The sequence below is a fragment of the Engraulis encrasicolus genome, chromosome 3 (assembly GCF_034702125.1).
Source record: "Engraulis encrasicolus isolate BLACKSEA-1 chromosome 3, IST_EnEncr_1.0, whole genome shotgun sequence".
Classification (NCBI taxonomy): Eukaryota; Metazoa; Chordata; class Actinopteri; order Clupeiformes; family Engraulidae; genus Engraulis; species Engraulis encrasicolus.
The window spans coordinates 47918709-47942523 of record NC_085859.1 but is presented as its reverse complement, the minus strand read 5'-3'; the positions used below and the strand labels follow the sequence as shown (position 1 = coordinate 47942523).

Sequence of the window (23815 nt, the reverse complement as noted above, 5' to 3'; positions counted from 1 at the left end):
TGTGTGTGTGTGTGTGTGTGTGTGTGTGTGTGTGTGTGCGTGCGTCTGCGCCTGTGTGCGTCCGTGCGTGCGTGCGTGAGAGAGAGAGAGAGAGAGAGAGAGAGAGAGAGAGAGAGAGAGAGAGAGAGAGAGAGAGAGAGAGAGACTGTACCTCGATTGTACCTATATTTGCAATAGTTTGTGGCCCAAATTGCCTGGAACACCCCATTCTGAGTTGAGCCTCTGTTGTGTTGGTAGAATTTAAAGTAAACTGGTCATGCACCAAGATGCTCTTAAATTACCTACCCTTGAGCTGCCAGCGCCCATAAGCAAGTTCTCTCTGCATGCACAAAATGCCCAGTATTGATTGTTCACTGTCAGTGAGGTGGAAATGATCTGTGCCAATGAAACGCCTACGAAACCCATTCACCATGCTCTCTGTGATCCGCTGTGAAGTACCAAGCTGTGAGAGATGTAATTATGCTTGCGTCGACACACGCTGGCATGGGACACAGCTAATAGCCACTGAAGGCTTACTAAGTGGTCCTACTACAGTGGTGTTGCTTTTTTGTCTGCATTGCATGGCTAACACGTCTGAGCTTTGTCGGGAGCACTCACAGACACTGTACAGAACAACAAAGTCTGGTACATTTACATTAGTTGCAGTCTGAGTGCTATTGTGAAAGACAGCCCAGAGAGCTTACAAACCCGAAGCTAGAGGCGATGTAGCATGCTGCTTTAAATCAGATCAGGAGAAGTGTCCTGACAAAACAACCATCCTCATGTTCTTGTGTGGGTTTTCTACTTCGATCACTTCCATCCACGACTGAAGGACCCTTAAGATAGGTATACAGCCGCCCTAGTTGCTCTCTGGACACTGCAGCAAATCGCTGCCCTCTGCTCCGCTGAGGAGGCTGTTAAACAGAGTGTCCCAGACAACTCCAATCAGCAGTTACCCACTTCTCACTGTACCGTAGTGGATGTGCAGGCACTGCGGATGGGATGCCTAGGGGCCTCTAGGAGTTGTCAGGGCTTGGCATTTCATTTTCAAGTGTGATTAGGTATGAGTGGCAGTCAAACTGAAGGGTCTTTGGAACCATTACTTTTAAATATGAGCCATCAAATCCATCCTCTTACAAAGGACACCATGAAGTAAGGTGCAGCAACTCTCGCTCCATCAGCCGCATGTAGAGAGAGAAGGGAGAGTTATAGCATTGTGTACTTCAAAGTTTGTATCATTTTGAACTTGAACTTTGAGGATCCTGCTGTGACATTTGAAAGATTAAGACCTGAAGCATTTTTCACAAAAGTTTTCCATGATGTTCTCTGCAGGTAAAAGGGCTTTGAAGGTAGGGGAAACATCAACTGCAGAAGAGACGTTTCTTCTGAATTGTTGAGAAGTAATGACGAAACTTTTGCCTGTGACCTTGTGAATACACAGAGTCATTCTTCAAGTTTTGTGTCAAACCTAAAACGAGAAGTGGTACAGGAAATAAGCAGGTATGCAGGTCTATTAAATTTCCTTAAATCCTGTTGTGCCCCCTAGGTCACCCGGAATGGGAGCAGCACAGAAAAAAAAATGTTCTCAGCATTTAAAGGGCCTTTCAAACCTTTTGGTGAAAATAAGGCCAAGACGTTAAAAGCACATTGACAAGATGTTAACAGAGCAAAAATTATGAGCAAACATCCTTCTTCCCTCACCTCACACAAGCATTCTGGTGGCACAAATATGAGCAAACATTCTCCTTTCCCACTTCACCCAGGTTGGTGGTGTCAAAAGGCATATTTGAGGCCAAGTCAAGTATAGCACAGTATATTTGTATAGCACATTAAAAAAAGAAAAGTTGCACCAAGATGTTTTGCAATTCCAACAGGATGGAGAAAATTTGTGTGGAGTACAGTAGTGGAGTGGAGTAGTAGAGTAGAATCTTTTTATTGATTCAAAGAGGGAAATGATTTGATTTTTCTGTCCTTGCAGATGGATTTCTGAGGAGTGGGAGCATTGCACCAAGACCTGTGGCAGCCTGGGCTTCCAGATCCGGACGGTGCGCTGCGTCCAGTTCCTGCACGAGGGCACCAACCGCTCCGTCCACAGCAAGTACTGCAGCGGGGAGAAGCCAGAGAGCAGGAGGCCCTGCAACAGGGTGCCCTGCGTCGCCCCCTGGAGGATCGGCCCCTGGTCCGAGGTACAGTAGCCAGGCCGTGGCCTCCTAGTGACGCAACACCTTCAGCGTTGCTTCTAGTCAGGCCAAGAGCTATATAAATATCGTTTCTGAGCTTTCGAAAAAAGTGGAACTCCTCCCACTTTGTGGGAAAGCATGCAACCATTAGCAAACCAAAGGAGGCGGGTCAACCATGGCATTTGGGAAATGATAATTGTTATGCTCTTGGTCAGACCAAGTCTCGAAGAGATTTGAAAGTCGATGATAATGAGGCTAGAGGTACAGTACAGTACAGTACAGCAGCCCTGCACTTGAGCGACGCTACGGCCTGTGTCTTTTGGGGTTGCTGGCTACCCAGTCTCACATCGAAATCCACACTTTACGATAGTATGTGACACTTTGACCTGACCTCAATATATGACGATGCCAAAGGTTCAAACTTTGTGTAAAATGTATCCCCTTTTCGCTGCATGGTGATGCTAAAGGCCGCCACTGTATGACGCATGTTTTAATGTTGGGTTTAGGGAAAGGTTTAGCCCTAGCCCATTTGGCGTTACATGTCAGGATGTCACGCAAAATAGGAACCTTTGGTGTCATATATTGAAGCCTGGTCAGACTGGGTTGCTTTGGTTTGATTGCACTTTTAAGTTGCTTTGGGACAAAGTTACCCTGACTGTCACTCACACGCAGGCTTGTCTAGACAGAGATTGTGTAACGGATTCCGGCTAGCTCGGTGCAAAACGTTAGCAAGCCTCCCTCCTGACACATCATTGCAGGGTCAAGACTGGGTCAGGTCAGAGTCAAGACTGGGTCAGCACTACCCAGGAACTCTTTATTACACTCTTTATCTCTTTATCTCTGTGAAACTACCATGGCGTTAGATGATAATAACTCAAGCAGATAATTATCTCATCAACTCCTTTAGCAAATGACTGAGCCACGACCTTTTAACACCACCAGCTGGTGTGTCTAAGATTGGATTATTCGACAGCATGATAAGATTGTGGAATGTGAGATTTGTGCGCTATTTGTTTGTTGATTTGTTTGGATGGATAGTGTTATTCTTTCATCATGATTTCTGTATCTTTTTATAGCCTGCTGTGATAGACACTAGGTATCATCGGCCAATTGTTGCATATGAGTACTTGTGTAGTGTCTAGTGTAGTCCTTATTGAGTGTGCAGCCTAAATCATGTTTATATAATCATACTGGCCTCATTTCCTTTCTGATGGCTACAGAACAGAATAATTCCAAAGGAAATCTTTGTTCAAGGTGCAGGACAAAAAAAGTCAAAATGATATCCAAGAAAATTAGGTCTGCACTTGAATTTCCTCTTCCTGTGTAACAAAAATCTGTTTTCTCAAGGTCTGTGCACAGCCAGCAGTGGTGTTAACTTCATATTATGTGCCACACAATGAAAGACATACATGTACGAGTGTAGCTGTACTACACAGATAGAATTGGTAATGAGGTACATGTGATGTGAAGCAAACATATTTTACATTCATAGCACATGTTTTGTAGCAGACATCTACTGTTCCTCTGAATTGTAATATGCTGCATAAGGACAACAGGTAGGCCTACCGTATCAAAAAGTAGTAAAAAAGAAAAAGGTCTCAGCACATCTCAGCTGAATACACTGTTCATCTAGGCATAGCAAACAAGTACATAAAAAAGGTTATTTTAATGAGTGTGACGTGTGTCGCTATGTGTTTTTGACAGGATCATTTTTGCTACATAATTATCAATATAGCATTTTAGATTTTAGATTTTAGACTTACAATTGTATTGTATATGCCTTGTTATTCCTGTACTACATGTTATTGGAATGAGTCTGCCACCGTGTCCTAACTGCAAGTAGCGCAACTGACTGAAATCAACAGAATCTATTTCATTCCATTTTATTAGTTTCTGTTAGATTGTACCAACTGAACACAAAAGAGATCTGTTGCTATTTTTTTTTTAAGTCTTGTTACAACTACACTGACAATTGATGGATTTGTGGTTAACATGCATAATGCAACAAAGGTAGAATCTACGGACTGGATGTGGACAAAAACTCAGTCAGTGCAGTTCGACAGTCGCAAACAGTACTCGGTGTGAGTCATGTCGGGAATGTCTCTTCCCTGCAGTGCTCGGTGACCTGTGGAGAAGGCGTGTCACGGAGACTAGTGACCTGTCGGGTGGGTGACCAGTGCGGAGGCGAGCGACCCGAAACCCTCCGGACATGCAGGCCGAGGCCCTGTCAAGGTGGGTCACACAGGCAGCCAGATGTGCCTTAACGCATCTAATGATCCCGTGTCTTAGGACACATGGCTCTCTGTGTGTATGGGGTTACCCATACACCAGTCTAAGATTTCTTTTAAGATTTTGTTTTGTAGAATATCCAATGCTCAATTGCCTCAGGAGCCATGAGCCTCTGTGCACGGAGGAGTTCATGCTCTTCCTCTGACACTGCTTTCATATTACCCTCCACTGTCCTGTCTGTGTAGAAGCTGCATGAGTCCTCATGAATGTACAGTATGAGTCTGAAATGAATATAGTTTAGGTCAGGAAAAAACATAGTATGTGGGTAGAAAACGAAATGGCGATGCCCCCATTTCTGTATGTTGGTTTTGAGCAAGGATTGAGCAATACTGTTTGTTATTACATGTAAAAGTTCAAGGATCCATGCACAGCTTCTGGGTGCTGGTAAACACAGGACTACTCAATCATTAAAAAGAAAGAAGTGAGCCACACACTTCTTTGACTTTGTATTCATTTATTCAGAGCGAACAATGCAAGCTTGATGACACACAGGGGCAAACTGCGTTGTTTGCTCTGAATAAATGAGCAAAAACAAGTGTGTGGTAAACCTCTTGTATGTTAGTACAGTAGATGTCTCAGACTATTATTACTGAAAGCAAAAAGACACATGTTCCTTTCTTTCACCTCAACAAGCCACTTAAAGTGGAAATGAAGCACTGACAACTATTATCATTTTTTGGCGGCTTATTTATTTTCATAAACGAATGGATGTTCGTTGAACTGCACTTTTAAGTAGTTTTGCTGAAAAATGACATGTTATTACCGAGTTTCGCCACAAGGGCGCAGCCATGTTCGCCGCCTACGTAACGCGAATGGTAGAACTTGGTGGCTAATGTAGCCTTCCATTCACTTAACGTTAGCGTGTGCTAACTACAGCGCTAACTGACTCTAATCGTGGCAGTAAAATTGAAGAAGGACGAGGGGTTCATTTTACATTGTCCATGGGTTTTCTATGTTATATACCTACTATCAGATGAAAGAGAAATGCCAAGTGTCATTATCACTTTGTGTCAAAAAGCCTTTGCTACGAGCATGGTGGGATAGCTGCAGCCATCCACCCATTGCATCCACCATAGGACAGGAGTCAGGACTGGGGCTGCTCGATCTCATAGGTTTGTAGTGACAGACCGTCACCAATAACGTCTTTTTCCTGCATTGTTGGACGCTAATCTGAAAGCCCATGTCTTTAAGTTGGCTGTGTGGTTCAATTCAGTAATAGAAAATAACTTGCAAAATTGGCGGAAGTTTGGAAAGCTTTGTGAAGGGAAGGGATGGGACGCAGCCTGTGTGTGTGGCTATCCCATCCCCTCTCTCGTCTCGCTCTCGGAGTTGGAGGAGCTTTGGGGATTTGAAGTTGATGCCACGGGAAATGACACGTTAAACTATCATGGCCTACATTAAGTTATGGCATGCTTAAAGTAGCTGCATCTATTGTAGTAAACTATCATGTTATTTAAGTCGCGGATGCATCCTCAAACTGGCTGGAATAGCGTTGTTGCCTTGGATTATTGTTGACTGGATAACATCGATAAAGGTGGGCACGGAGATGTCAGGTGCTTGGAAAATGTTGGCGAAATCATCGGAAGATGAAGGTAGGGAACTGCAACATTGCACGACATCGCACGATTATGAATAGTGATCATGTTGGCTCATACCAAAATGTGTTAGCGACTTGTCACCTTAGCAAAAAAAAAGCTGCTTGATTACCTGTGGTTCATGTGATGGGATGTCTTGTCTGCCTTCATGCCTCATATTTGTTCTGTCCCACCCAAACACGTATTCTTGCTTCATTTGGGTTAAGCAAATAAGCTCATAATCAGCCACGCAAGTCCCAAATGTTTAATTCACTACTATCATAACAGCATTAGATTAGGAGACTACCATTCGCGTGACGTCACCCGCTGTTGGCTGGAAACGTTAACAGAAACGTTACGTGTTTATGCTTTATTTTTTTATTAACGACTTAAATTTCAGACTTCAGAAAAATATATATTTGCTGGCTTATCTTACTGGTATTATAGACCCCTATATTAGGTCACTGCTTCATTTCCACTTTAAAGTGTTCTTCAATCGATGCAGCTCAACCTGTCGTGGATAGACTTGAGTGGTTAATAGTCAAAAAGAAACACAAAACTTTTCACGCCATGCTTCATAATGTTGGAACTTCTCTGAAATAGCACTGCACCAGAATCTTTCTCAGCTTTTGTTAAAATATTGGCTCAAAAATAATCCTCTTTCATTCTCACTATTAAGCTTGTTTTTATTGAACTTTAGGATCAATAGACCTGAGTAACCACTGCATTTGATTAAAATCTTGGAGAAAGGTACCCAAGGTATTAATGAACATCAGATTATAAAGCATATTGATCCTCCGAATGTAGTTCAGATCAAAGATTCGTTTGATTCCAACATAATTCATAAGAGGCCGTCTTTAGTTCAGCTACATACAGTATATACACGTCAGTTGGTTGGTTTAATGAACAGAGATAAAGATATACAGTATGTATAATATGGTATGACCGTGGTCAACCAAACAATAATCAAGTCTTTTTTTCATGCTTATTGTGGTACATCAACTGAAATGTTTTCACTCGATGACAGCTCAACTGAATATCTCCCCTAATCCTCTTTGTGATAAAAGTCATGTGCCTATTAAAAATAATCCATCATCACAGACGCTCAAAACACCCCAGTAAACAGAGCTGAGTCTTTCTGGCACCTTCCTGGAGAATATAAATGAGCCGTTCTCTTCCCAAACCCGGAAAACATTCAACACCTGGCTATTTTGATTTGTCCTTGAGCTAGCCAGTCAACATCCAAGGTGCTCCTTCACCCAGTGTGCTGGATGGCCATTTTCTATAGCAAGGCTTTTGCCACCTGTGTGTGAATGGGTGCATGTGAGGCATTCCAGGCACTCTGCCTGCAGTGCATGAAAGCACTTTATGAATGCAGGCCTTTTTGTCAGTCCCATGCAGGAAGATAACACAGTACAGGATTGGCCTTTGAAAATGAATTTGTGCTCATGCATACAGGCCCTTCATGAGCTATTTTGTGTCTGTTGCTGTGGAGGTGCTGCGATCAGACGGGGTGGGCCGGCTCAGACCCTTCAGACACATTTGGTTTCTACAAGCTCCGAGTACTGAAGAAAGTCGTCCATTATAAAACGTGCAGGTGCCAGGAGGATTGGAAAGAAAGAAGAAAAGACATCAACTACAAAAAAGAAAGGTGATAGAAGGAGGAAGAGATTGAAGAAGAGGCAAGATCGCAGAAAGATGGAGAGAGAAAAAAATTGAGGTAGAAGAGTTAACTGCACAAACATCTGTCTTACTATAACAGCACATTTTAAACCCAAGGAACTTAGGACCAAATGTTTTTTCAGCCCAGTGGTATTAAAGGAATCAAGATATTACGATTGAAATTAATTAAAGGTCGTCACAGAGATGCCCTGGAGAGAACAAGGGGAGAAAGCAGCAGTGCCATTAGATTGCTAGTGTAGACATCCTGCAATTAAACTAGATCAAGAGACAGCATGGGAGCTCTGATACTGATCCAGCTATTGTTTGTGTCGGTGAAATTGCAATGGAGGGACGTTTTCTCCCTGTTCAAGGTCTGTGTGCGCATGAAAAAACTCAACATCACGACAGTTTTGATATTTAATTATAGACTCCACAGATTTGTTAGCATCTTCAGATTTTTCATTGAAACTAACGTTTCTTTTTCCTAGATGCTACTAGATAGCTGTATGTGTTTTACAAACTACGCTGCCAGAAGAGCATTCTTAAGGTTATTGCCGTTGTTGCTTAGCCCCGTTGTGTATTTAATTTATCAGCAACAATCTGCTCATTATACGTATTCAGAAGACCCATGCAGAGTGCTCCGTATCTAACAGCTCACTGGTGATTTTTAAAGAAAATACAGATACTGTAGCTGCAGAAACTGCAGATCAATATCTCTACTTAAAGAAACAGGATTTGGAAAGAAAAGAATGTGTTGATGCAGATTTATTTTGGAGCACAAATCAACTAATGACCAGTGAGACATGCAGTAGGTCTAAGTTAGGTCATGCAGAGTTTTGCTTCACATAGGCCTCGTTTACATGACACATTTAATTCAGAATATTCAGAATATTTTGCAAGGACCCGCACACCTTGGAAATCTTTGTCTGTAAGTGTCCTTGTACTCAGTAAGTGGAGGAAGAGTGCAACCAGAGAGAGTAGAGAGAGAGAGAGGTTCCATTGGCCCATTGTTTCCGGGTTCTATTATTGCAAGGGGGAGGGGGGGGATCCCCCTTTAGGCAGACCTAGGCAGACCTAAGGACTGTTCTATTCAATGCTAGGAGTATTATGACACGCTCTTTTAGGCAGACCGGAACTTGGTCATGTTAGGTGCCCATAGCAACCTATTACAATGACATATCTCTATATACTTAAAAAATCTCTGGTGCCACACTGCTTCTTTACCCTTTCACCAAACATTTTCTAGGTGCCTTTTCAACACTTTATGTTTAGCGTGTTGACGTTTCAGGACTAAGTCTTCAAGTCACAGAGAGCTGCAGAGACCACCGAGTAAGGCATCGCAATTATCAAGTCTAGAAGTGATTAACGCATGAACAGGGGTCTGTGCCGTGGTAAGGCTGAGAGAGGGGCGGAGGTTGGAGATGGTTTTGAAATGGAAACGTGCTGTAAAGTGCACAAAAGCAAGTTCGAGCAAGCCGGGTCAGCTGCTGTTCATGTAGTTCATGTGTCTGCTTGAAATCGGCTTGAGATGTGAGATCTGAAGTAAATGATAGATGTCCGCAACACTGTTACTGCTCCCAGTGCACAACTGGGAGCATTAACAGTGTTGCGGACATCTATCATTTACCTCTGTTACTTTATTTTGTCCAGCACCTGTGCCACTGATGTGCATGCATTCTCTGCCTTCTAGATGTGAGATCTGAGCCTGTGTCTGTGTCCACAGATGAACCCTGCGCGGGGGACAAGTCCATATTCTGCCAGATGGAGGTCCTGGCGCGCTACTGCTCCATCCCGGGCTACCAGAAGCTGTGCTGCGAGTCCTGCAGCAAGAGGAGAGGCACGCTGGCCCCGCTGCTGTCCGAGGGGGAGGAGGAGGTGCGCTTCGGCTCCGCCTCTCAGCTCCTGGAGACCCTGTCGGCCAACGGGAGCCTGGCTGGCCTGGCAGCGCTCCCAGCTCAGCCCCCTCGTCAGTCCTCCTCCTCCTCCAGGGGAAGCTCTTCCAGTGTGGGGCGCTCCTCCTCCCTGAGAGCGGACACCACCCCCCAGCCTCAGCAGCGGAGAGGCGGGGTGGGCTCGGAGGGCGGCAAGGCGACCCGGCAGACCCCATCGCATGGCAGTAAGAGCCAGGCTGCAGCGCCGACGAAGAGAGGGGGGAGTACCGGGAGCGCCGGCGCCAACGGCAGGCGTTCGGACGCTCCCAGCAGCACGGACATTCGGCGGCTTCCGGCGTTCAGCGAAGTGCAGCGGTGAAGCTGGTTGGCCAGCCTTTCCTGAACTCTTCTTTTGTTTGTAGATGTACAGCATTTTTACAGAAAAAACTAAGGCCATTGCAAGAGATTAGATTTGATTTTTTTAAAAAGAGTGAAAAAAGAGAGAGAGAGAGCGAGAGTAAGAAAAAAAAGTGCTGGTTCACTTTCAGGTCATGGACCCCAGGCCCACACATACGTACATGCAGCGCCCCAAAGAAAAAAGAACCTCACATGCTTGGTATAAACACAATGTCATTTTGCCTGCAACTGGAGACGGGCACTTTTTAAGATTTGTATAGTGTCATCAGCTTGCACATCAGTTTAACTCAAAGCGGTACTCTATAGGAAAAATGGCTCTGGTTCCATTGTGTTAACTGGCGTTTAGCGATGTCATTGACAGATTTTGATATTTATAAACATTTCCTGTACATACTGTATATGTAAAATATGTCAGTATTATTTTAAAGAAATCTAAGCTGAGGATTTTATAATAACAGCCGTTGTGTACTTGGTGCTTTTTATACATTTAAAAAAAAAAAGCTCTCCATTCAAGCATTTTCAAGAAAACATACTGGTAACTTGACATGTCTCAGTATTGGACTAAGCTTAAGTCTAGTGTTCATTTCCGTGCTGGATCAGATTTTTTTTAAAGCAGTTTATGACCGATATGCTATTATGCAGCGAGAGTACCTCATCAGTGCGTACCTCAGTTCATTCAGGACCATGGAAACCACAGTGTTAAAGATACTGGACATAGGCCTACATACACTACAAACATGGGCTTGGTAAGAATGAAATATATTTGTTAACCCTTTGAGGAGTACCATCACAAATACAGTATGTGATTAGAATTTTGCCAAATTTTTGAGTTCTCATTATGATGTCATAAGGACTTTGCGAGATTTTTAAGACAGACTTCTATGGGAGCTGTACAGTGTTCCAGTAAAATTCTAGAAGAACTGGGGGAAAATCCTTACTCCTCAAAGGGTCTAAAGAGAGTTTATTGTCATGGAAGTAAATCCTGTGGCAAGCCGTTCCAGTGTTGAAGTGGATACTGTAGGCCACATCTGCAGTGATCCCTTCTTCACTGACCTTCTCAAACTCACACTGAACTTCCTGCGAATCTGCACAGTATTACCTTTAATGTGTGGTGCATGCTGCCTGCACCTGGGTTTTTTTTCCATAACATGGTCAGTCTCCTGAAGAGCATGAAGCCAGTGCACTCATCAGCTGTTGGCTTGACTTTTCTGCTCTCCTGAGTTTCCCTCTACTTGTCGGGGTTCTGTATTTTGGAACTTGAGGATTCTCCTCTGGGAGAGAGATAGTTATGTTCCAAAACGTGTTCCATGTTTTTTTATTATTTAAAAAAATGTGCTCAGTCATTATTGGACTCGAACCATGATGAAGGGTTCAGTATGTCATCTGAGCACTCTTGATCATTCCGTTACACACAACGATGGACTTCATGAATGTGGAACACGGTTGGCAGACTATCACACTTTTATATTTTCTTTTGAATAAGGCTAAGAAGGCTATTTATTGTTAACAAGGGTTATATCACAACCACAATGCATCTGACTGCAATAACGAAATACCATTTTTTGTTTTTCTATTTCAGTGGAAATCACAGTTCAGTCTCCAGCTCACGCACCAGGTGTGTGACTGTACAGCTCTTGTACATAGAGAACTTTAAAGTATTTATTGAGAGTTGAAGTTCCTATTCTGTTCAATGTATGACAGCATCTGCCAAATGAAACACACAAGAAAAGGTTTTATGGTAAGCAATAGCCTATGCAGAAAGCATTCCTTCTCCTCCTGAATGTCAACTCTTTTCAGTTGGATGTGGCTCAAGTCAGAGTTATGATACAGTGTAGTTATAATTGCGTTTTTGTTGTTGTCGTCGTTGTTGTTGTTGTTAACATTTTAGAAGCATTTAAGGAGTAAGTTAAACACAGGACACATGTTTGTTCGTTACTTGAGATTAGATCACCGGAGAAAGCTGTTTTATCAGTTGTTTCTTTTGTTGTAGTTGTAGTCTCCCTACAGAGCTGCATATCAGCGGGTATTATCACTGGTAGGCTTAGTGCCCCAAACAAGGCTGTCGTCTCACAGCTGTTTAAATAGAAGGAGAGATAAAGTTGTGTCAAACACAGGCAGAGCCATCCTGTCACGTAGAGAGTAGGCAGGTATATCCCCTTACGAACCAAAAAAACGGAAATGAAATCCAGTATTGTAATAATAATGGATATCGCCCTGATAGAGGCAGGTCAAGAAAAGTTGTAAAAAAAATTGAAATAGAACATATAGACGCCGTGTTTAGATGATTTGCATTATGTAACAGTATTGACGTATGCAGTGCCTGTGTTACAAATTGTTTCTCGTTTGTTTTTTTACCTAAATGTTGTTGACTTGCTGCCTACAAAGAATTGCTGCTAATATTATGCAAAGCTTTCAAAGTTCGAAAAGATGCTAGTACATTTAGGTGTTTGGTTGACAATCCCTGAGCCTCAGACAGATATGCTGTATAGGATATCGTATGTATCCCTCTACCACCCCTCGCATTTAAGTATTCATGCTCTGACTAGAGTAATTTCTCATTTCTATTTGCTTGCAGTTTTTTTGTATTTTTTTTTAGATTAAAATGGAAGTGTACACTACTGAAGCTGTTTGTTGTAATGGGGAGCACATAGCAATAAAGAATATACTAAACCTTATGTTCATTTTCTTCCCTGCTGCTGGACACTATACTACATATAGCCTTGCAATTCAGCTGAGTTACAAAGCTGTCCTGTGGTCACATACATAGCAACAGCAGGAACGACAGTATAATTGGAGGGCATAGCCTCTGATGTCAACTGTAATTAATTGCTTTGTAATTGTGGACAGATTCATTAATTCATTGGCCTGTTTTTTTTCTAACTGTGATTAGTTATTAGTTAATTAGATGTGTGTGTGTGTGTGTGAGTGTGTGCGTGTGTGCGTGCGTGCGTGTGTGTTGGGAGGGTGGAGTAGTGCGTGCATTTGTGCTTCAGGAGGCATGAAACAATGCAACCATAGAAAAGTACCCCCAGTCTGTAACTTTTCAAAGTTGTTTTATCCAAGGCTAATGTAAAAAAAATGTGTAACAATAAATTATGAATGTGTTAGAGCTACTTTAAGATGACTGTGTTAGAAAGCTACTATACGATTGGACTGTGTTAGGTGGAGTGTTGGTGTGCGCTATTATTTACACTCATTTCAAATTCCTGGGAGCACCTACATAATACAAAGAGAGACAATTTCCTGGAGCAATTTATTTAAAAGCAGACCGTTGCCTCTATACTTCTTGCTGTTTGAGTAGGACTGATCTCTTCTTCTATTATCATTATTTGAGTTAACATGCTTCTAGCTGGTTGATACAGCAGGCATCAGTAGAGTCAATATTTCCTCAAGGCAAACCCAGGCAATTTTATTTGTATAGCATAGCACATTTCATACAGAGACACTTCAATGCCATTCACAAGAGCAAAAGCAGAAAAACAGAGCAAATAAAACAAAAAAAACAAAGAAAAAGAAGGCATTATTAAATAAAACATGCAATACACTAAAAAGGTACAAAATCAGTTTTCCCTGCTTTCAACAAACCATTGTTAGCATTTTGAATTGAGTGGTTTGGGCAGCCTGTGATAAATACAAGAGTAAACATTTGCGAGCAACGTAAATGCATTTGAACATTTCAACTTCTGTTGACCCTCGCATAGAAAGCTATACCACAGGGACTGCTTAGGCTTTTCTGAAGCCTATACTAAAGCCATACATTCATCCACCACAAACCTAGCCTTGCCCTCCTCTGCGTGCATGAGGCAATCCCAGTCCAAACTGTTATCCATCACTGTGCGTCAACGGTGGAGCAAGCTACCAGATGCTGCGGTGGTCGGTAGGCAAGGGGCATCTCCTTCAACCTTCAAGAAGCTGGTGAAGACTCTGACCTTCATCAAAACTGACGGACCTTGCTCATTTGCAATGACCTTGTTTGGCCTGTATCTCCACACATCTTGTGTGCTGCTGGTGATGCATCATTTGTAAGTCACTTTGGATAAAAATGTCTCCTAAATGTTGATATGCTATGAAAAGGTGTGTGTGTGTGTGTGTGTGTGTGTGTGTGTGTGTGTGTGTGTGTGTGTGTGTGTGTGTGTGTGTGTGTGTGTGTGTGTGTGTGTGTGTGTGTGTGTGTGTGTGTGTGTGTGTGTGTGTGTGTGTGTGATGGGAGTTTTTATCACAGAGAAATTTAGCCCTGTAGCCCACCATATGTTTCATTCAGGATTTCCACCTTCTTTGGATTTTTCTATTGTACTTTTTGTTTACTGTAGCCCACAGTGCAGCAGCCTTAATGTTTCCCACTTTCATAGAGAGGCTATCCATGACCTCAACTGACTGGGTGCAGCTATGGATAACTCTTTATTGAGAAAGCTCCTTCGCACTATTTGAATTTATTTTCCGGGTCAAAAAAACACTGTGACATTACCATAGTTGGCGGACAGCCATGAGTAGGATGAGGCCTTTATCCATGACGGGGGCAATGTCAAGAGCGTCACATCTCATCATGTGGAGGCCCGCCCCAGCTGCAGCACAGCATAAAGTGTCATCATGAGGTGCCAGACATTCTTGGACAATGCTCCCCAAGTTATTTATATTCCCTACACTATACTGCCAGTAGCTCAGCAAAATTCAGTTGGGAAACTCAGAGGCCTGTGAATGATTTCAAATTATCTTTTTAGGACTCCTTTCAATATAAAACTAATGAAAACTGAATTCGAACGTGATAAAAATTAATTTCAGTAGCCTCTTACTGCAGCAGGGGTCGCGGCTTTGAACCGGTTCAAGGAACGAAAACGAAAACCGGGAACTTTTTGTATTTTACAGGGAACAGAAACGAAACCGGAAACTTTATTATTTTTTATGTTCCGGAACGGGAACACTTATTTAACCCTCTGAGGTCTAAGGCCTTTCAGAGACTTTTAGGCTGCTTGCACCACCCTGACATTTTCAAGTATTTTCAGCTAACAGTAAGCATCTATGCAAAAGTGGAATATATGGTTGTATTGTGAAAAGCCTGACAAGAAATAATCTGAAAAAAAAATTGGATGTCATACAAACATGTTTTATTTAAATTGAGTATAAACACAACTGTACAAAAAAACAGGGTTCAGACGTCTTCAAAAAGTTCAAGAAAACACACAATAAATATATCTAGCCAAGACTTTTGAAGTTTGAATCTTGTAAACAAATGTGTTGGCAGCATAAAAGTGAAAAGGGCATTTAGAAATGTGTTGTTGTTTTCATACAAAATGCAAAAAAGAATGACTATGTCACTGCCACTGCCTGTCTCATTTGAATACTAATGAGATAGGTGTGAAAAACCTCTAATGGCCCACACCCCCCTGTCAATCCCCATGTGCTCTGATAGCCCCAACCCCCCTGTCACTCTACGTCTGCTGTGTTTACCCTACCTGAAAGGGGCGTGTTGTCACCTCTGAATAGCCACTCAAGCACTGGTACTTTACATGTGAATAGCTATAGGTGTGGCTGCTACAGGCAGAGAGTACAGAATATGCGAAGATTTCTTTTCACTTTCTTTAAATTGGGCCAGCTATATAATTTATTTAATATATATATATTTGAAATCTGGAAGGTCTGAGGTTTCTAATGGTGTAACTTATGTGTTTCAATGACAAAAACTCACAGAGTTACAGATTTGTTTTTAGAGACATGTCAAATTGCCCTCTCAAGGGCACTTAGACCTCAATGGGTTAAAAATAGTGGTAACCGGTTAATACCGGTTAATACCGTTCCTCAAAAAAAAAAAAAAAAAAAAAAACAATTTTCCTGCGCACGGTACCATGACGGCTGAGGTTCACGTCCTGTGTGACATCAGACATTCTCTGACTGAATGGAGAGAGAGCTGTGGATTACAAAGTCTCCGCTCCACATCTTAAATAAGAGAAACCACTGTCATACAAAAGGGCCGAGTTTCCATTGCATCATTCTATGCGTTTACATGAGACACTTAAGTCCGATTTAACTCACTTTAAATCTGATTAAAACTTAATTCCGCTCTAAAAAATATCATGTAAACACTTACCGAAAAGGATTTAAGTTTATTCTGATTTAAACTTAAGTCCGATTAAAGTGGGTGGTTTATTCCTCATTTAAATCCGATTAAACACGTTAATCTGTCATGTAACCTTTTATTCAGAATTACAATAAGTCCAGTCGTTCCACGCATGCTCGTTGGCCACACAATGGCGCCAAGAGCCCGTGCTCTTTGCTCGTGAGAAAAAAATGGCGGCATTTCCTGTTGATTTTCACATGAAAGTTTTGCTTAATTTAAAGTCCCTATTTTGTGGCTTCCATATATTAATGTTAAAGGGCCCCACAAAGTAATGAAGCACAACAAAGTTACTCCACATCACCCTTTGACCACTCGTTTTTCTAAGCTAGGTGGGTAAGCTAACTAGCATTTTGAAAGAACCAGACCATAGGGGATGTCCCTATAGCTTTCAGTCCGACTGAAGGCATTCATTTTCGGGCAGAAGGTTAGCACCTGTCCTGGTAGTCATGAAGGTTTAGCGACCACGCCCCCACGCCTTATTTGGCTCGCTCAGCACGTGCGTCCTCAGTCCAATCGCAATGCTTTCTGTTCCATAGACGTCGCTTGAATAAACAGTTTGGAATGTAGGCTGACTCATTTGCACTTCCGTCAGTTAGGCCTATGGGGAGTAATCAGCTGACAGGAACGAAATTAACCGTTCTGGGAACAATATTTTTTTGTTCTAACCGGTTCGGGAACGTCAATTTATTGGTGGAACTTATAACCGGATATAATTCCGTTTCTGTTCGGAACGGAACGTTTGGAAAAAAATAACGGTTCAAAGCCCTGCCGGCGACCCTATTCACTTGCTGAAAATGCTTAACTACATCATAACAACATTGCTGTGACATTACAGAGAGCCATAGTGCTGCGCTAAGGGGTTCATCTCTTTTTTTCTCTGAAGTTTTGCTTAAATAAACCTGGCACTACTCATTCCATAGACCTGAACATTTCTGAAGTGTAAGTACTTAAGAGCTCAGCCTTGTATTCTGTTGTTGTTCTGAAGCCTTTCTGGTTTAGGCTACCACTGTGTTCTGTATATATGAGTGACAAAGCCTTCACTGACAACTTCAACAGAGATCATGAGAATGACAATAGAACAGAGAGTTGTGGTGTTTCACTTTGCCGTAACCCAATGTTTCATTTATCATTTGAGTCTATTACTGCAGTCAGATGGAGAGATATCAGACATCAGTCTGACTTTGATTCCATTATGCGTCTTTTATAGTAAGAGTTACTGTCCCTGGACCATCTCCCTGCTTAGAACAGAGATTTCGACATGACTAAGTTGTGGTGTTTCACCTTGCCGTAACCCAATGTTTCATTTTTCAGGTATCATTTGAGTCTATTACTGCAGCCAGACTGACAGACATCAGACAGCAGTGGGACTTTGATTCCATTATGTGTCTTTTACTATAATAAGAGTCTTGCTGTCCTTGTGCCATCTCCCTGCTGCACAGCATGGCTCTTAACGCACTGATGGACAAGCTATAAGTCTGCGGGCCACATTTGGGTGGTTTCATTTGGCACTCATGGGGTATTTGGAGGAAGATGTCCATTGCCGGGTAGTGGCAGACATAAGGACCCTGTACTTTGAAGAGTGAGCCATTTCAGCTGCAATTTTAGCTGACATTTTATAGGCTGAGAAAAACATTTCCTTACATGCCTAATGACAAAACAGGGGTGGGTTTCTGGAATCCGACCAAAATTAGCCTTCGGACCAAGTAAGTCCGAACGAAGTCCGACACAACAACTAACCAACAACTATGATTTCTCGAAAGCCTCAAACCAACAAATAATAATAATAATAATAATAATAATAATTGTATTTGTATAGCACTGTGTCATACAAGGCATGTAACTCAAAGTGCTTAACAAATGAAAAAAAAAAACATTGTTAGAGATAGATTTAAAAGGAGAGGTATAGAGGAGAGGCAGAAAAAAGCAGGAAGGCAGAGGAAGAAGAGATAGACAGAGAATGTAGAGTCATAAGGTCAACGTAGGATAGGACCAGGATTCTTAGATGTGTAAGGTCCATAGTGGCTGGGCCTATCATAAGTCATAGATAGTCACACAGAGATTGGGCGCTCAGGTGCGGCCCCTGGTGGCATCAGGGGTGAGGAAAAACTCCCTTTCGCTTGATTCATAGTTTGTAAGGGGGGAAAAAAAGCTCAGTGAAGTCTGAGAAAAAAAGACCCCCTATAGTCAGGAAGAAACCTCAGGCAGAGACCAGCGGCCACCTAGGGGAGCCCCCTGCCAGGGCTGGTTGCGAGTAGTAACAAAGTCCGATGTAGGTACGAAGTAAGTCCGATGAAATTCCAACCAAGTAAGTTCAGATTCGCCTCAGCTCGGGTGCATTTATCCCAAAGCAGTGACGCTACCACAGTGCCTGGCAAATGCAGTAATTAGCCTACATCCCTATCAAAAGTCCACAAGTCTTTGTCAACACAATCATGTCCCCGAATTCACCCCTTCAAATGCAGTTATGAAATGCGACATTACAATCCATCATGCATTAGGCTATTTTTACTTACGTTTTGTATAGGCCTAATGTTTGGATTAATACCTACCACTAATTTGGAAGCACAGTTGGTGGGTGAGTGGTTAAAATGTCGGAATATCATACACGTTTGCCGTTTCCTTATTAGTGGTGTGAGTTCAATACACGGTGAATGAAGTATAGCCTAGTCTATAATAACCACCCATCACATATTTTTTCCCAGAACGGCAAGCGAAGTCATTCTCACGCTCATAGGCAACGCAACACTTTCAACAGGTCATGGCCACGCATATTGGACAGTAGGCTAAATGCTGCTTGAAATGATAACTGAAATTACGCTCGAGAAACATATCAGGATGTTTATGTCATTTCCAAGTCAGCACGTCTTTACGCACAACGTAAGCTAAGGTGGAACTGCCCTTATTGCCGTTGTAGCCTACATAGCCTAAAGACGCACAGGAAGGGATGGAAGGATGGATGAAGTAGTCCTATGGAAGGGGCCGTCAATGTCTGTAAACATGGCACATTCAAAGTCCTTCAACGTCGGAAAAGACCTGTCAACACAATCATATCCCCAAAATCCACCCCATTAAATGCAGTAACCAAATGCCGGCCTACACATCACTATCGCCATCAATGACTGAAGAGCAAGAACATGATAAGCGCGAAGGCATAATCGCGGCTGCGTTTTCAGTGTCTATAAGATTTCGATTCACTCAGTAAGATACATTAAGCACAGGTGCCTATTCCTCTGCGCAACTGTTTTTCACCCTCTCTCTGCCTGCGTAAAGTGGCCGATCCACGCGTGCTGTTGTGCGCGCGTGTGGAACTGTGGCATCCGAGCCTCGCAGCCACACACGCAGTCACATTAAGGCCAAGTAACTAACTGCTTTTCACCTGCATTTTACAAAGACACAAAACCATGGCCCAATTTACACACAGAGAGAAATAAGGACACGATGCGCTGTGTTGTTTTCTCATCCCCCTGACTGCATAACGGACATTTCGTGCGCCATGGGCCATGGCGCTATTTGGAGTGTGCTCACTGCTGAAACAACATTTGTTTGAACAGTAGCCTATTGGCCGGCTGCTTGTGACAGGCTTATATTACAATAGTAGAATTGAAATGAAAAGAAGAATATGAATACAATGAAATAAGAACTAACGCGAAGAAGTGTCCATTTCTTGTCATCACGCACGCCTTTCCGAGTGCCTTCCCATTACGCACTATTCCAACAGGCTATGCAGTTGCATAATGTCCATTTTTGAACTTGTTGTAGCGTATGATGTAGTTTGGAGTTATTGTAGACCAAGACATAGCCTACAAAGCAAGGAAAACGAGATGGATCACCGTACACTGGTGGCCTTTTTAAATTAGTGAACAACGCATTTCATAATAACAACTAGGCCTAGGCTACATGTAGCATATTTTCATGTAGCCTATGCTTATAGGAGTTTAATCAAAATATACTATTCATTCCGTCAAGTGTGGAGATAGGTGAGTGGTTAAATATTTTCATGCGAGATGCTGCTTTTGGTGTGGGTTCAAACAGGGTTCTTTTATTGGCCCCGCTTTGATTGATCGGAGCTCGTGAAGCATGATTGTGGAGTAGGCCTATGGAATTTCCTAGGCCTACTATATTCGGACAATATTTTTTCCCCATATTTGAACACTGTTGGTGTGGGTTTTTCTCAGCCCTGTTCGTAACATGACTAGACATTTTGGTGTAGTATGGGTCAGAGGCTTGTGCACTTGGTGGCAGTAATCGATTAATGTTGCTTGAACTCTGCCTAAACCCGCCCAAAACCACGAGCAAGAGTGACGTGCATCCCAAAACAAAGGTGAACTGGCTAACCATGCTATTCGTTCCAAACCCGACAGTAGTACTGACGAACAGCCCCTACTTCGTTTTGCAGCAACACCTGCGTCGTTCGCTTCAACACCGGACGAACGACTAACTACATTACTTGTAAACACTGGGACTTTGTAAGTCCGAACGAAGTGTTCCAGAAACAGTTTTGTCGCACCTGAGTCGTTAGTTGCTATGTTAGTTAGCAACGAAGGTTTCGAGAATCGTAGCCCAGCATGGTATCTGCTGTTATACAAGGTATGTGAACAGGGCTGGACTGGGAGAAAAAATAGGCCGGGCATTTACAGCAAAGATCCATCCGCCAGGCATTGAGAGAGACATAGAAGCTTGTGACAACATTTTAGTCCTCTATTACAAGCTATTTTGACCACAAATCCACAAATCAAAACGAATATTTAAATCTGACTCGAAGAGGTCAGCTGTAGTGGCATAAGGACTGACACCACCACAATATTGAGGGGAGGACCAGGCCAACATCACCAACAGTCCACTGGGAAAATGCTATGTATGCCGTGTGGCCAATCCAGCCATGTATGTGAGTCATATTTATTTTGGTAGTTATGTTTAGGCATTTTGTAAGTCATATATACGGTATTTTATCCCATTATCTACACTCAGTCAAGATCACCTGGTCCTTATGTCAATCTGTAGGATCCAGTGGGGCATTTTGAGCTGAATTTTTTTGGACCATGACCATCCCAGGTTCACGTTAACATTGCTGACCACCACAGGGCACTTTATGAAATAAACTCTTTTGTTGGTCTTATTTGAAAGATTCAGTATCACTGTTTCACTTCAAACAGCCTTTAAGTCATTGATGGCATCCTTCACAGAGAAAAAAAAGTAAGAAAAGATAGTGCTTCCCACAAATAATCAAATATGGTACAGAACACAGCAGTTTGGCACGTATGAAGCATGAAAGTGTTCAAAGTAATCAGGTGTCAGAACGGTCAAGCTGTGGTAATCTTGACACTCCAGAAAAACAGTTAAGGCTTCATCTGAAGTATAGCAAACGCAGCAGAAAAGGCCTCTTTCTGATGGCTCGGAAAAAAGTAACCATCATCTTGTTCAAAACACAACCGTTCCTGATGTCCTTTGGTCAAATCTAACACGCACTGGCATAACGCAAGTACTTCAGGCCCCCCTGCAAGCTACCAAGAATGGGCCCCTGAACGAAAAAAGAGGGCCTAATATCATGTGGAGGGGCCAGTTTCTTCAAGTCAAGGGCCCATGTCGGCCCCCCGCCTCATATGGGCCCCCCTGCCTACGGAGCTGCGGGGGTATACTTTACGCCCCTGGTAACTGGAGGTGTATTGTTTTCCAAGCCTAATCACGTTTTTGGTTGAATGTTGAATTTGTAGAATGAGTTCTGCTCAGAATTATGTGTGTGGAATATAGCCACCGTTCCCCTGAAACAGGTGAAGCTTTGAAAGATTCTCACACAATCATATAGTCCAAAATTGAGAAGCATCTAAAGTGGAACCCCCCAGCACAGCAGGGCAGCATGGCCGTAACTACCATTGAGGACACAGAGGTCATGTCCTCTGTATTTTTTTTTTCAGTAATATAAAATGTATCTATGATGAAAATTGATATATGATCAACAATAATAATATCAGTCACCCGCATTTATCCTCAAGGCAGTGATAAATGATAACTTAAGAGTTTGACTGAAGTGTTGCATTCTAAATGTACAGTATGCAGTACAGCACACAGTATTTGACCACGGTATTTGAAAATGTCTGGTTACGGCCCTGCGGGGCTGCTTTATCGCGAGGTGGCCGTTGAAATTCAAGGCACAGAAAGCCAAAGCCAATCTTTGCAGAAATGTAATCAATCAACAATCACCTCTTCAGCCGCTGGCCTGCCTGCCTCGGCACTGCAACATTGCATTCAGACCAATGCAAATACTGCCTCATCATCAAGTGGCCTAGGCCTGGGGAAATCATGGGCTGACACTTCCATAGTCCATTCTTCTACTTACAAAAGAAGCATTCAAGCAGAAGGGCTAAACCAAAGTTAGTGGTGAAATATCCCATCTTCCCCTCGCAAAAAAAGTATAGTAATTCTCGAATGTAAAGAATGGCATTTAGGCCTATATATCAGTAGTGTCTGTATATTTTATGCATCTGTTCCTCTGTCTCTGCCAATTGTAGCAATTTAAAGAAAGCGTGTGTCACTGAGGCTGTTGCCAGAGAAAATCAGAAAATGGCTTGGCCTTGAAGAAAATCAAATGTGTCTCAGTCGAATGAATGTATGTCCTTACAGAGCTCTATATTGGTTGGTTTTGATTGACATGTAGGGTTGCTGTATTTCCTTGAAATACAAAATCGTCCCATATTTAGAAATCCGTGTTGAGATGAAACAGGACACACTTTGGTTAAAATGCAGGATATTGCATCTAAGAAATGCAATTTTTTTTCTAGCAGAGTGGTTTTCAAAGTGGGGTGCGGGGACCCCTGGGGGGCCGTGAGGGGAAGCTAAACAATCCAGTGGGGGCACTGCCTTACACACCTAGACTACTATAGACCTACTGTATAGGAAAATTAGCCTACAGTTTATTCATGGCATGCTGCCTGCTGTTTGGGCATAACATGAAAAGGGTAGAATGATAGAGGACTGTGATTATGTTCTTTTTCATAATGTTTATTGGTGTGATGTTTGTAGTACTTGAATGGGTTTAGGAATGCACCAACTCTATGTACTAGGTGTGAAAACGGGAGCGCAGAAAAAAATAGTGTGACACGGCTCATGGCCAGAATCTAACGGTAAATAGAGGCCTTAGTAACGTTTGGGAACCCCTGTGCTAGAGCAAGATGAGCACAAGAAAAGAAAGTCCCTGAAAGGTGACAGAGCCTCTCACCTTCTGCTTATTTACAAGTCAAGTCGGCTTTATTGTCAAATTCTTTTACATGCGCTGGTCATACAAAGAATTGAAATCATGTCTCGCCACACCTTTGTTTTGAATCCGAAAAGATTGCATTTTGGCCAGTCCATGCAGTCCATTCCAGATGGCCAAAAGCATGAAGTCTCTCTCACACACAGGGTGTAGTAATGCATACCAGTCGATGGTCTCTCACCAGGAGAAGGTGTTGTGTTTCATCCCATGGTGGCCCGTGTCCATGTGATGGGGCAGGGGGTCTACAACAAAAGGGATTGTCTTCCCAGAGCCCATCACAAAGTCTCTACGGGAGAGCTGGGTGTACTGCACAGCATGATAAATGGAGGCAGGGCCGCTGACAGCTTTTGCTGGGCCCAGGACAAAGCCATCTGAAGTGGCCCCTTCCCCGATTCATACATTGTAAAGGGGTCCCAATTCTGGGCCCCTTCTTTATCTGTGCCCGGGACAACTGACCCCTTTGTCCTCCCTTGTCGGCGGGC

At 42.8% G+C, this 23815-nt stretch overlaps 1 protein-coding gene across 2 annotated transcripts in view; it reads left to right on the top strand.

Annotated features, from left to right (window-relative positions):
* The window catches only part of adamts3 (ADAM metallopeptidase with thrombospondin type 1 motif, 3), a 110195-nt gene extending 97548 nt beyond the window's left edge, over window positions 1–12647 (top strand). For both annotated transcript variants that reach the window (XM_063195558.1, XM_063195556.1), the window contains 3 exons: window positions 1958–2165; window positions 4274–4391; window positions 9408–12647. In XM_063195558.1, coding sequence (XP_063051628.1) covers window positions 1958–2165; window positions 4274–4391; window positions 9408–9934 — 853 coding nt within the window. In that variant the 3' untranslated portion in view covers window positions 9935–12647. The remainder of the gene's footprint in view (window positions 1–1957; window positions 2166–4273; window positions 4392–9407) is intronic.
* The last annotated feature ends 11168 nt before the right edge of the window (window positions 12648–23815 follow it).